Genomic DNA, 12,465 nt, shown 5'->3' with positions numbered 1-12,465 from the left:
TGGTATAATATTTTTTCTCATCTTTTAGTGCTGCTTTCATGTAAAGTATATCGGATTTTTTTCTATTAAATCTTAATACAACAGGTAAAATTTAGTGCATTTGGATATGTTTTATAATCAGAGAATACATGGCAAGTGAACACTATGTTTCAGAATGTAAGAATATTAGGCACTGCTTCATTTTTAGGCTAATGTATGTTTGTTTTCACATTTTTAATACTAAGCATTGGGGTTTGACCTGATATCTTCGAACATACATGCCATCATACTTCGTTCTCAGTTGCTCCCCTGGTTCCTCTCTTCTCCCTGCCTGTGTCCTTCCCTTCAGCTCTTCAGCTTAGCTTTTACACGTAACAACCATAGCTCTGTGAATTCTCACCTCCCTTAAGTTCTTTTCTTTAGGATTAACTTTACATTCCAAAGGGAAAAATGAAATAATCATTGAATTATTGCTATAGTACCCTTTTCCCCTAATTTCTAGGTGAGTTTTCTTTTGTCTTCCATAACTTACTTTCCTGATTTTTATTTTTGAATAAAGCTGCATTAAATTTATCGTTGAGCATTTTAGCCTGTTCTTTGAAAGAGGATACATATCTTCAGAAACATGGTAACAAGTTCATAGAAAACTGGTCTCTATTATTTTGATCATAAATGATCATAAATCATACTAAACATTAATGTATGTTTGCTCTACTAACAAAAAGTTAGCTCATAATGTTTTCAAAATTTGGTTTAGATGTTCCTGCTGAACCATCGTGGCCAGCTGTTTGTTTAGGTGGACACTGTAGGGTTACTGTTCTGCCCTCCTCTGCATTACAGTTTGAACAAGCGTCTCACTGTGGTTAGAAGTCCCTGCTATTTTCTCATTCTCATGCATTAGAGAAGAATCCATGTGGAGAGAAATTGGCATAGAGAGACAGCTTAGATAGACATTTTTTCTGAATACAATCAGAACATAGAGGAATTAGATCCCCCCATTGATTCAGTTTCTACTTCAAGAAATTCTCTTTTTATCTATTCACAGTTTTACCCATAGAAATTCACTTAATTTCTGTATTAAAAAGCCACTTTCCGCAGCTTAGAAGTAAATCTTTCGAAGAAAAGTTGACAGTCCATTAACCCAGGTAGTCTATTAGTTGGCAAATTCTGCTTCACTCAGTCATTTTCTAGTCTGTGATATTTAAAAAAAAAAAAAAAAACAAACCAAAACTAACTTAGAAGTGATAGTCTATGAGATGGGGTGGGATTACCAGTGCCCATTCATGCCTGTAATTTGGTTCACCAGAAGACAGCCCATCCCTTGCCTCATTGTTAGATGCACTCGGTCTATGTTTCTCTTCTGAATCATCTGCAGGGAGTGTAGAGGAGAGGAGGAAGCTATGAACAATGCAACACTGATTACCTTTATTATTTCATTAATTCTTACAACAACCTTTTTGTTGCATTTTATTTCTGTCATTCTCATTTTACAAATAGGAACATTGTGTGTTCAACAGCTGTTAAGTGAAAGCTGGGAATGAAACCCATGATATTAACTATTAAGATACTATAAAACTTGAGTTTTCTTTATAGGATAGTCTCACCTTGCTTGGTAGCCATTTTTTTTCTAACTTGTTTTACAGCTGTAATTTTAGATGTTATCCATAAAATGTATTGAAAGAATTATTTTTTGCAACCTGCAAGGATTTTCGGTGGGTGTAGTGGCGTTTGCTTTGGGAACTACAGGCAGGAGGATTAACAAGTTCAAGGGCATCTTGAGTTAAGCCAGGAGATCTTGTCTCAAAACCTTCCTCTCCCCCCTCCCCAAAGATTTGAAATGTCATTTACAATTTGCATTGAAATGATGGTTCCAAATGTTACCTTTGAGAGTATAGATAGAATCTAAAGGGATAGAAAACAGTAAAATATTAATATGAAATTAAATATATTTAGTGACTGTGGCATAGAACTAACAGTTTTGTTTTTTCTATGGTTAGGTTTATAAATGAAAATATACCAGAATGCTACCCTGTAATGTTAATTGTTATTTATGAAAATAGCAAAACTTTTTGTTTTGTTCTTTGAGGTAGGGCCTTTCTGTTTAACTCAGACTGGTGCCCACTTCCTAGGCTCAAGTTGTCATTTTGCCCCATCCACTCGTGTAGCTGGAGCTATAGGAGTGTGCTACTGTGCCAGAATGAATCATTTTTTTAAATTAAAGTTTACATCCATAATGCACAAGGTTTACATTAAAATAGATAGGCTTCCTTTTCTTGAAATATTATCTTTTTATATTTGTCTGCTATTAAAGCTTTCCTCTTTTATGTTGGTAGTAGCTGGCTGTCTTTATTACCACTTTGCACTAGATCTTTCTTGACATAAATGTAAGGAACACTCTTATTTTCCAAGCAACTACTTTTTTTTTCTTTTCTTTTTTTTTTTTCTTTTTCTTTTTGTTTTTTTTTTCGAGACAGGGTTTCTCTGTGGCTTTGGAGCCTGTCCTGGAACTAGCTCTGTTTTTTTTTTTTAATAGCCAGATATGCAGATTATGTGTTCAGGCTTTTTCAGAGTAGTTGGGTAACTCTGGACTTTGGAGTCTAGAGTCTCTCAGACATCATATTTATACTTGCTTATACATTATCCTTAATTTACTCCCTCTTGTTTTGTATATGTGTGTCTTGTCTTTCCTGGTAGTAACTTTACCAAATGTAACTACAAAGTAACATCTCGTTACTTTGAAGATGTCTATGTAAGATTGGTGATTCCTAGAGGATCTGTTGTTCCTTTTCCCCTAATATAAGGGGGAAGTCAAGTGCCAAAGCCGACTTCTCACTTTGTAGAGGGAAGAACCCCTGGCACATGGAGAGAAGTGACAGACAAGATGTATAAAGGTGGCGGAGCATGCTTTGAGGCTACTAATGGGATGCTACATAAATTTGAAGTATGAGAAATAGAATTAAAAAAAAATGAGAATTGTGAGTATTAAATTACTTTTTTTAATTAAAATGTGATTTTTCTGATGTATTTTATATTAGGACTCGCTGATTCTTGAGAAGAGTCAAAACTGGAGTTCCCCAAAAATGGACCACATTCTGATTTGCTGTGTTTGTCTTGGAGATAACAGTGAAGACGCGGATGAAATAATTCAGTGTGACAATTGTGGCATTACCGTTCATGAAGGTAATCTTGCTGTTTTTCTTCTGTTAGAAATGGCTGGTTGACATCTTGTTTAAAGGAAGTTTGAACTTTTTTCATTTATGCTGTGTAAGGTTTTACTATACTATTAAATGATGTGATGGTTCAAATGAAAATAATTTATGAGTCCTGAAATATGTTAATTTTTGTGTGTATATGTCATATATGCATATGTGTTGATGTGTGTATGCACATATGCACTCTCATGCACGTTTGCCTGTTCATGTGTCTGTAGAAGATAGAAGTTGATGTTGAATATCTTAGGTTTTGAGACATGGTCTCTTATTGAACCTTATATTTGCTTATTCCACTAACTGTCTGGCAGTTGAGTCCCTAGGACCTGTCTATCTTTGCACATCTGTGGTGGCAATACAGGCATGCACCACAAAGCCCAGCAATCATTTGGTACACAGAGTCATCACCCATCTTTATTTTATTTTATTTTGTGTGTGTGTGTGTGTGTGTGTGTGTGTGTGTTTGAATCAGGATCTTATATAGCCCAGGCTGGCAGTGGGCTTGCTAAATAGTAGAGAGGATGACCTTGAGCTGAGATTCCTGTCTTTGCCTCCTAAGTACTAGAACTACAGACTTGGTACTCCACACATTGCCTAATGGGCAAGAGAGGGTAATTTTTATTTCTTAAATTACTCTTGAGCCATATTTTCGGTTAGGTCATTTGACCGTGGATATAGTTTTTTAAGGCCGTGATAATAGTTTAAGAAATTTAATTGAAAAAAAAAAGAAATTTAATTGATTTCTGACATTTTGATGCTAGGTCATTTTACTGTGTAATTTTTAAAACATTTTATTGTTGCCATTATTGTTGGCTTTTTTGAGACAGAATCTTGGTAGTCTAGCTGTTCATCAAACTTACAGCCTTTCTCCTGCCTCAGTTTTCTGGGTGCTAGAATTATAGGCATGAGGGATAATTCTAGATTCTCTTGTACCCATTTTATATTTGGAAACTCTTTGAAAGAAGTTCTGGCATTACTTGGTCTTCATTTTCTTATGTCAAAAATCAGTTGCAGCTGAGTATATTCTACTATCTTTAATTTACCCTGACTTACTTAATCAGCTTTGCTAGCTACCTAGTCTGTGGAGGTAGAGAATATACAGCTTCTCATTTACTCTGTACTTGAGGGTGAAGATGCCTTGAGGTTTCAGTATTTTACCTCTGTAATTCTAAAACAACTTTTGGTTTTTCTGTTTTCAGGGTCTCAAGTAGTGTAGCCCAGGTTGGTTTTGAACTCCCTGTAGTTGAGACTAGCCTTGATGAACACAGAATTCTGTACAAATACCATGACAATCTTTAAGGTTAATTAAAGGTTCATAATATGATATGTTTTAGATGAGTAACCTCATTAAAGACAAATGTACCTTTCTAAGGTGCCCTTGAATTTTAGAAACAACTAAAATGCCAGTCTGCATCAAGGCAGATAAATTAGATGATCAAAATAAGTAGCAATGCCATACCTATAGTGAGGAAGTCAACTGCTACAGGAGCTATGTTGTATCAACAGTCAGGGGGCAGACGAAGAGGAGTGCTTGTAACCATCTTATTTTCTCATTTTTCTTTAGTCCCGATCCCAGCCCATGGAATGTTACTTTCCACTGTTCAGGTACCTTATGTCTTCCTGCCTCATTTAGTTACTATAGGTACTCAAGGTGGTTGAGATCCTGTGTTGGTATCAGTGTAACCCCTGTTCTTCAAGTACATGCTTCCTAGTCACAGTCCTGTTTCCACAGATGGAAAGGGGCACAAGAAAGCATTCAGTGCTCCTGAACTGGTCCTTGTAAGTGTTTCTGAGAGCTAGCTGCTATTTGACTTGTAAAAGGAGGACTGTAGTTTTTCACTCTTGAGTAAATCTTCATGTTGCATAATTAATTAATTGATACTATATTTGAGCATCCTAATTGAACAATTTGAAATGCAATGCAATCTTTTTATCATTATATTTTTATTATTCACACTTATGACTTGTACAAATTAAGAATATTCACTGTGTTTTTCCAAGTATGCAGAAATACTTATTGATTATGCCCATTTCTTCTGATTTCTGTCCTCTGGTACCCTGCTCAATTCCTGTAAATTCCTTTTCTATGTTCATTCCAACTTCTCTTAAGTTTCCACAAATAGTTAAGAGAACATGGTCTTTCTGTTTTTGGCTTATTTCATTAAATATAGTATCTTTCATTTCTATCACATTAAAAAACTTTTGTGGCAATTTTTTCATAGCTGAATAGTACTCCATTATACAGATATATCATAGTTCCTTACTGTTAATTTATTGATAGGTATCTATACAGAGTATATATTAGATATTTTGTGACTAGTGCTATAATAAACTTGACATGTAAATAACTCTTAATGCTGACCTCATAGTTTTTGGATATATAGATAGAAGGTGGGTAGCTGGATTATATAATAGGTCTACTTACAACAATATAGAGTTGTTTCATTTTTTCAATATCCCCACTGTATTTTTTTTTTTTTTTAAGTTTATGAGACAGGATTTCTCTGAGTTGCCCTGGCTGTCTGGATTCTGCTTTGTAGACTAGGCTGACTTCAATTTTAGAGAAACCTGCTTGCTGCTGCCACCCAAGTCTGAGATTAAAGGTGTGCACCACCACCAACTGACTTTATTTTATGTTTGTATCATTGCTATTTTAGCTGGCATAAGGTGATACCTTATTGTGGTATTTTCACTTTGCCATGGCTAGTAAAATAGACAGAACATTTCTTTCATATATTGATTGGCTATTTGTATTTCTTTTTTAGAGAAGTTTCTGTTTATGTCATTTTCCTATATGTTTTAGTTGGAAGTTGGAGTACTTGGATTTTGACTGATGATTTTTTTTATATTATGGCTATTAGACCTCTGTCAGGTGAAAACATTTGACAAATATCTTCTTCCTTTCTGTTGAATGTCTGTGTACTCTATTTTAATGTTGCTCTTTTGTGTCAAGAACATTTTCCTTTGATGTAATCCCATTTGTTAGTTTTTGCTTTTTGTGGTGTTGGACTCAAGTTATTTTTCTGTTGCTGTGTAGAGGCACCGTGTTCAAGGCAGCGTACAAATGAAAGCTGTTAATTTGAGGCTCATGGTTCCTGAGGGTAGTAGAGTTCATGATCATCATGACAGGAAGCATGGCAGCAAGCGGGCATGGCTCTGGAGCAGTGGATGAGATCTTACATCTGACCCACAGGCACAAGGCAGGGATGGGGGAGAGAGGAGGGAAGTGTGCACTAGCTGGGAATGGCTTGAACTTTTGATACCTCAGAGCCCACCCCCTGTGATCCGCCTTCTTCAGCAAGGCCACAACTGCTAATCCTTCCCAAACAGTACCACTAACTGTGATTCAAACATTCAGATACATGAAATGACAGAGGCCGTTCTCATTCTCATTCTCACAGACTCTTGTCCCAAAACATCATTGTATCACTATCTTAAAGTGTTTCTTTATATTTTCCTCTACTAGTTTTTAGTTCTGGGTTTTGCATTTAGACTTTTATTTTGAGCTGAGAAGTAGGAATCTGGTTTCACTTTTCTGCATGCATGTTTGTATCCTGTCTCCCAGCAACATTTATTAAAGATGCTCTTTCCCCCTATATTGTGTGCTATTGAAACATCAGAGAATTAGCTGAATGTAGTTGTATAGAAGGGTTCGCTCATCTCTTCTGGATCTTTGTATCTGTTTTAGGTCAATCATGCTGTTCCCATAATTATGGCTCCCATATATATTTCAAAATCAGATATTGTGATGCCCCAGCTTTAATCGTTATACTTAAGGTTGCCTTGGCTATTTAGGGTCTTTTATATTTCCATATGAATCCTGGGATTTTTTTTTTTTTTGTAACTCTGAAGAATGTCATTAGAATTTGATGGGGGATTGTATGGAATCTGTAGTTCACTTTGGGTATGACATGCTATGATTTCTCCTTTACAAAATTCATTACTGGTATATAGAAAAACTATTGTTCTTTGTGTTTTCATTCTGTATCTTGTTTTTTTTTTAATGGAATTTGTTTATCTGTTCTAATATTGTTGATATCTGTAGATACTTTTATATAGAGACATATTTTATATCACATAAAGCATAATTTTATTCTGTTTTTCTATTTTATAACTTTTTTATTTCACACGTAATTGTTCTTCCTAAAGATTGTAGCACTATGTTGAATAGAAGCAGTGTTTAGATTAAATACTTTTGTTTATTCCTGATCTTAGAGAAAATACTATCAGTTTTTCCCTATTCATTATGATGTTGACTGTTATACATAGCCTGTATCATATTGAGTTGATCCTTGTATAGCTAATTTTTTTAGAGTTCTTGTCATGAAGAGATGTTCATTAATTTTTTCTACATTTGTTGGAATGATTTTATGATATTTTTTATTTATTATTAAGTTGATTGATGTTTATTTACATATAATTATACCTGGGATGAAGCCAGCTGGGTTATGGGGTATGAGTTTTTTTTAATATGCTCTTCAATTTGATTTTCTAACATTTTGTTGAGGATATTTATATCACTGTTCAGGTATATTGGGTTGTAGTTTTGTCCTCCACTTTTTTCTTCTCTTCTTCTCTTCTCTTCTCTTCTCTTCTCTTCTCTTCTCTTCTCTTCTCTTCTCTTCTCTTCTCTTCTCTTCTCTTCTCTCCCCTCCCCTCCCTTTTTCCTTTTCCTCCTCCTCTCTCTCTCTCTCTCTTTCTTTCTCTCTCTCTTGCTGTGATCTTGTCAGGTTTTAATTTCAAGTTAATTGTGTTCTCATTAAATGCAATAGATGTCTATCAACAGATGAATAGATGATGAGAATCTGGTACATGCATAAAATGGAATATTATCCAGCTAAATCACAAAATTTGAAGGCGAATGGATAGACTTAGAATGTATAATAAATAGTAAGCAAGATCATTCCATTTCAGAGAGAAAAAACTTACATGTTCTCATTCATATGTTGATTATAGCATGCATATATGAAAACATATGTAAGTATGTGTATAGTATGACATTTAGAAAGAACAAGAAAAGTTAGTATTAGATGATGAGGAAGGACAGAATGTAGGTAAAAGTGCATAACAATTTAATTGATAATGGAAGTGTAAAACACAAGGGAATTCCTGTGACTTTAAAATGATTATTCTAACTACACAGAATTCCATTGAGATGTATAGCATTTGGGTCTAGGAAAGTGCTTATTGGTGGCTACATTAATTCAGCTACATGGTAATTTTATTCATGAATTCATTATAGTAAAGCAAAATTTACACATAAAGTATTGAAAAAATAGAACCAATTTGGAAGAGTTCTCTCCCTTTCTATCAGTTTTATGGAATAGTTTGAGAAAACATCATTGTTATTTCAAAGTATGGTAAAATTCGTCAGTGATAACATCTAGTCCTAGTCTTTTCTTTTTTGGGAGACTATTGTTGCTGTTGTATGTTCATGCATGTATGTGTTGTATGTTCATGCATGTGAGTTTGTCTATACATGCTGGTGTATGTGCACATGCACTTATATCAGGCGCACACAGGTATTTTGTGTGTGTGTGTGTGTGTGTGTGTGTGTGTGTGTGTAGGCCAGGGAGCTATACTGACTATCTTTCTCTAGTCCTTTCCAATTATTTTAAATCCGGATCTCTTTCACACTGAACCTGGGAGCTCACCAGTTCACAAGTTCAGCTAGGCTGGATGACCAGCAAGCCCCAAGATTCCCCTATTTGTGCAGTTCCAACATGGGGATAGCAGAACTGATCTGCTCTGCGTGGGTGCTAGAGCCTCAGATCAGGTTCTCATGCTTGCTATGCATGTACTTTATTGGCTGGAGTATCTCCCCAGCGTTATGAGACTTTGTTCTCATAATTGACTTCTTTCTTTGTTGGTCTGCTCAGAACTTTTGTATCTTCTGGATTCAACTTTGGCATTCACATGTTTCCAGAAATCTTTCAGTTTCTTCTGATATTTATTTCTTACTATATATTTTTTCAAAATAGTCCCTAATACTGCTATGAATTTCTATTTTATCAGATTAATTTGCCCCCCTCCTTGTGAGTGTACACTATAAATTTAACTCATATTCAATGAAACTCTACTTGCCATTTCATTTCCTTTGTTCTTTTAGACCTGATTTATTTTCGTTTTGTTTTTTTATTGTTTGTTTCTGCTAATTCATTGTTTGGCATGGTTTGGTTTCTTTTCTAAGAACTGAAGATGACCATTTGCTTTTCTTCTTGTCTTGGTTTGCTGTGTTTCCCTTTATTTCAAGGACTTCTAATTTTGTGTTCTGATTTCCTCAGTAGCCCACTGTTCTGTTTCATTTTAATATGTTTTACAGTGAGGCTGCGCAGTTGGTATGGATGACTTCTGTAAACCCTGACAAACTGAGATTGATCTCTGGGATCCATATGTTTGAAGCATAAATCTAATTAACCTTATCAGTAAAAAGCAGGAGTCAGATATTGGGATAAAAATCTGAACGACCAGAGAAGCAGAGAGAGAACCACAGCCCCTTCCTAGGACTTCAGTTCCTTTGTCCAAAAAGGCTGAGATCCTTTCTCTGCTGCACCTTATTGAAACTTTGTCTCTGTACAGACCTCAGACTTCTATGGTTAACTAGTGGCTAGCCCTGCCCTCTGACACCATGCAAACTTTATTTGTCACAACATAAACAAAACATCACACAATATGTTAGTGGAAGAGAACTTACTCTGTGGGTTGTCCTCTTGCCTCCACATACTTATTATGACACATTTATGCTCCTATACATTACACACACACACACACACTCATATTCAATAAATAAATTTGATTAACATTTTCAGTGTGTTGTTCAGACTCCTCTATATTTGTAATTTCCTGTTCTTGCTGATTTTTAGTTTCATTACATTGTAATTAGATAGAAAAGATACATGATTTCAGTGTTTGAATTTCTCAAAATATACTCTTTGATCTAATAAATATTTGGTTTATTCTAGAGAAAGCTCTAAATACTGATGAACAAGATATACATTCTTCAGTTGTTGGAGAGCATATTCTACATCTTTGATAATGTCATTTGATTGTAGTGGCTTTCTCCCAATCTGTAAGCTGTTTCTTTGCTTTGTCAGTTGTTTGCTTTGCTTGCAGAATCTTTTTAATTTCATTCAATCCCATTTGCCAAGTCTTAGGGTTCCTTTCCATGTTTTTTGGTGTATTTTTCAGTAAGTCCTTGCTTATTTTTCTGAGCTGTCCTTCTTCCCACACTCTCACTGTCCTGTCACTTCCTTTGTGATTTCTCTGCTCCTCCAGCATTTCTGTGTGTAGTGCTCTCTATTCTTGCTACTCTTTTTCTTATTTCCTGAGTATATAAGAAGATACTGCCTAATTCTCCGTTTTACCTGCAATGCCGTCTGGTACATTTTGATAAGTTAAATGTTTGCTTTTATTTACTTCACAATATTTTAAACTTCCTTGAGATTCCTTTTTTTTTTTTTTTTACAAAAGATCCACATCTCTGAAAGCATGCTGCTTAATCTCCAACTAGTTTTTATATTTCCTGCTGTCTTTCTGTTAATGGTTTGTAGGTGTCTTTGTTAGGGTTCTCTAGAGAAACAGAATTCATAAAATGAATCTGTCTTAGTTACAGTTAGAGTGCTGAGAAGAGACACCATCACCAAGGCAACTCTGCTAAGAGAAAGCATTTAATTGGGGGCTTGCTTTCAGTTTCAGAGGGCTAGACCATTATCATCATTGTGGGGAATGTGGTGCCATGCACGGTCCTGGAGAAGTTGCTAAGAACTGCACTCATCCCCAGGCAGCAGGAAAAGAGTCACTGGGCCTGGCCTGAGCTTTTGTAACTTGAAAGCCCACCCCCCAAAACACATTTCTAACAAGGCCACACCTAATTCTTCCAAATGGTTCATCAACGGGGAACTAAGCTGCAAATATAGGCCTGTGGGGGCCATTCTCATTCAGACCACCGCAGAATGTGTGTGTGTGTGTGTGTGTGTCTTTATAAAATAAGCAGGATTTACCAGAGAGACTTACAGGTTGTGGTTCTGCTAGTGCAGCAATGGCTGTCTCCAGACCAAAAGTCTAAAACATAGTAGTTGCTCAGCCCACCAAGCTGATGTCTCAGCTAGTCTTCAGTATAATGCTGAATCCTAAAGACCAGGGAAGTAATATTTTTGTCAGTTAGAGCAAGACCAAACAGGCAAAGAGAAGTTTTTTCTTTCACGTTTTTATATCGCCTGCCATCAGAAGGTGTGGCCAGAGTTAAGGTGGATCTTCCCACCTCAGAAGATTTGGATTTAGCATGGGTCTTTCCATCTCAAATGATTCAATCAAGAAAGATCCCTCGAAGATATACGAACTGCTTGGGTTTTAGTTAACTCCAACTTTAGTCAGGTTAACAACCAAGAATAGCTATCACATCACGTATGATATTGAAAACTAAGTGTTCCACTCGTTTTTCTTTTTATTCTGAAAAAGAATTCTATTTATTTATTTATTAAAGATTTCTGCCTCCTCCCATATTAGAGTACTACTCAGCAGTAAAAAACAAGGTCAGATGGAAAAAGAATTCTGAAGTGTTTGATTTTCCTTGTCTTTCCTGCATTCTCCTCCTTCTTGGGATTTCTTGTTGATTAGGCGTTAAATTTTTGTCAAATTTTTTCACGTTTAAATTTTTTTTCTTTTTTTTTTAATTTTTCGAGACAGGGTTTCTCCGTATCTTTTTGGTTCTTGTCCTGGTACTAGCTCTTGTAGACCAGGCTGGCCTCTAACTCACAGAGATCCGCCTGCCTCTGCCTCCCGAGTGCTGGGATTACCGCCCGGCTCACAGTTTAAATTTTTATTTCAAGTTTTCAAAAATATTTTTCAGCAGCATAAACTACTGACTTGCTGTATTAAAGAATATTTCTCATTTTTTCTTCTAACATTTTGTTGCTATGAACAAGGTATTGCAGCTACTAATGTTTTTCTTTTTTCTTTTAGCTTTTTAAAATAAGATTTTTTTCTGTTTTGAGAATTTCATATAATAGAACCTGAGCATACTCTTTCCCCTCTTCCAGCTCTTCGGCGTCTCTCCAACCCCCCTGTTTACCTAACTTCGTGTTAGTTCTTTCTCTTAAAAAATAACAAAACAATAAAACAATGGAGTCAAGTTTGTGTTTGTTGACTACTCCTGAACATAAAACCTGTCATAGAGTCTGATTAATATACCCATTGATTGGAGAAAACTGATTTTTCTTTCCCAGCAGCTATTAATTGCAAGTAGGTTTTTTTTTTTTTTTTTTTTTTTTTTAGAACA

At 35.5% G+C, this 12,465-nt stretch overlaps 1 protein-coding gene across 4 annotated transcripts in view; it reads left to right on the top strand.

Annotated features, from left to right (window-relative positions):
* Nucleotides 1–12,465, top strand: part of Phf14 (PHD finger protein 14) — a 137,579-nt gene that overhangs the window by 11,461 nt on the left and 113,653 nt on the right. For all 4 annotated transcript variants that reach the window (XR_007592445.1, XR_007592446.1, XM_050145855.1 and 1 more), the window contains exon 4: nucleotides 3,015–3,159. Coding sequence is in view for 2 of the 4 variants with exons in the window: in XM_050145855.1 (XP_050001812.1) it covers nucleotides 3,015–3,159 (145 nt within the window). In the remaining 2 variants the exon portion in view is untranslated. The remainder of the gene's footprint in view (nucleotides 1–3,014; nucleotides 3,160–12,465) is intronic.

Source organism: Alexandromys fortis, unplaced genomic scaffold (genome assembly GCF_014885135.2).
Source record: "Alexandromys fortis isolate MF-2015 unplaced genomic scaffold, M_Fortis_MF-2015_v1.1 scaffold_34, whole genome shotgun sequence".
In the NCBI taxonomy this organism is placed as follows: Eukaryota; Metazoa; Chordata; class Mammalia; order Rodentia; family Cricetidae; genus Alexandromys; species Alexandromys fortis.
This window is presented reverse-complemented; position numbering and strand designations above follow the sequence as displayed.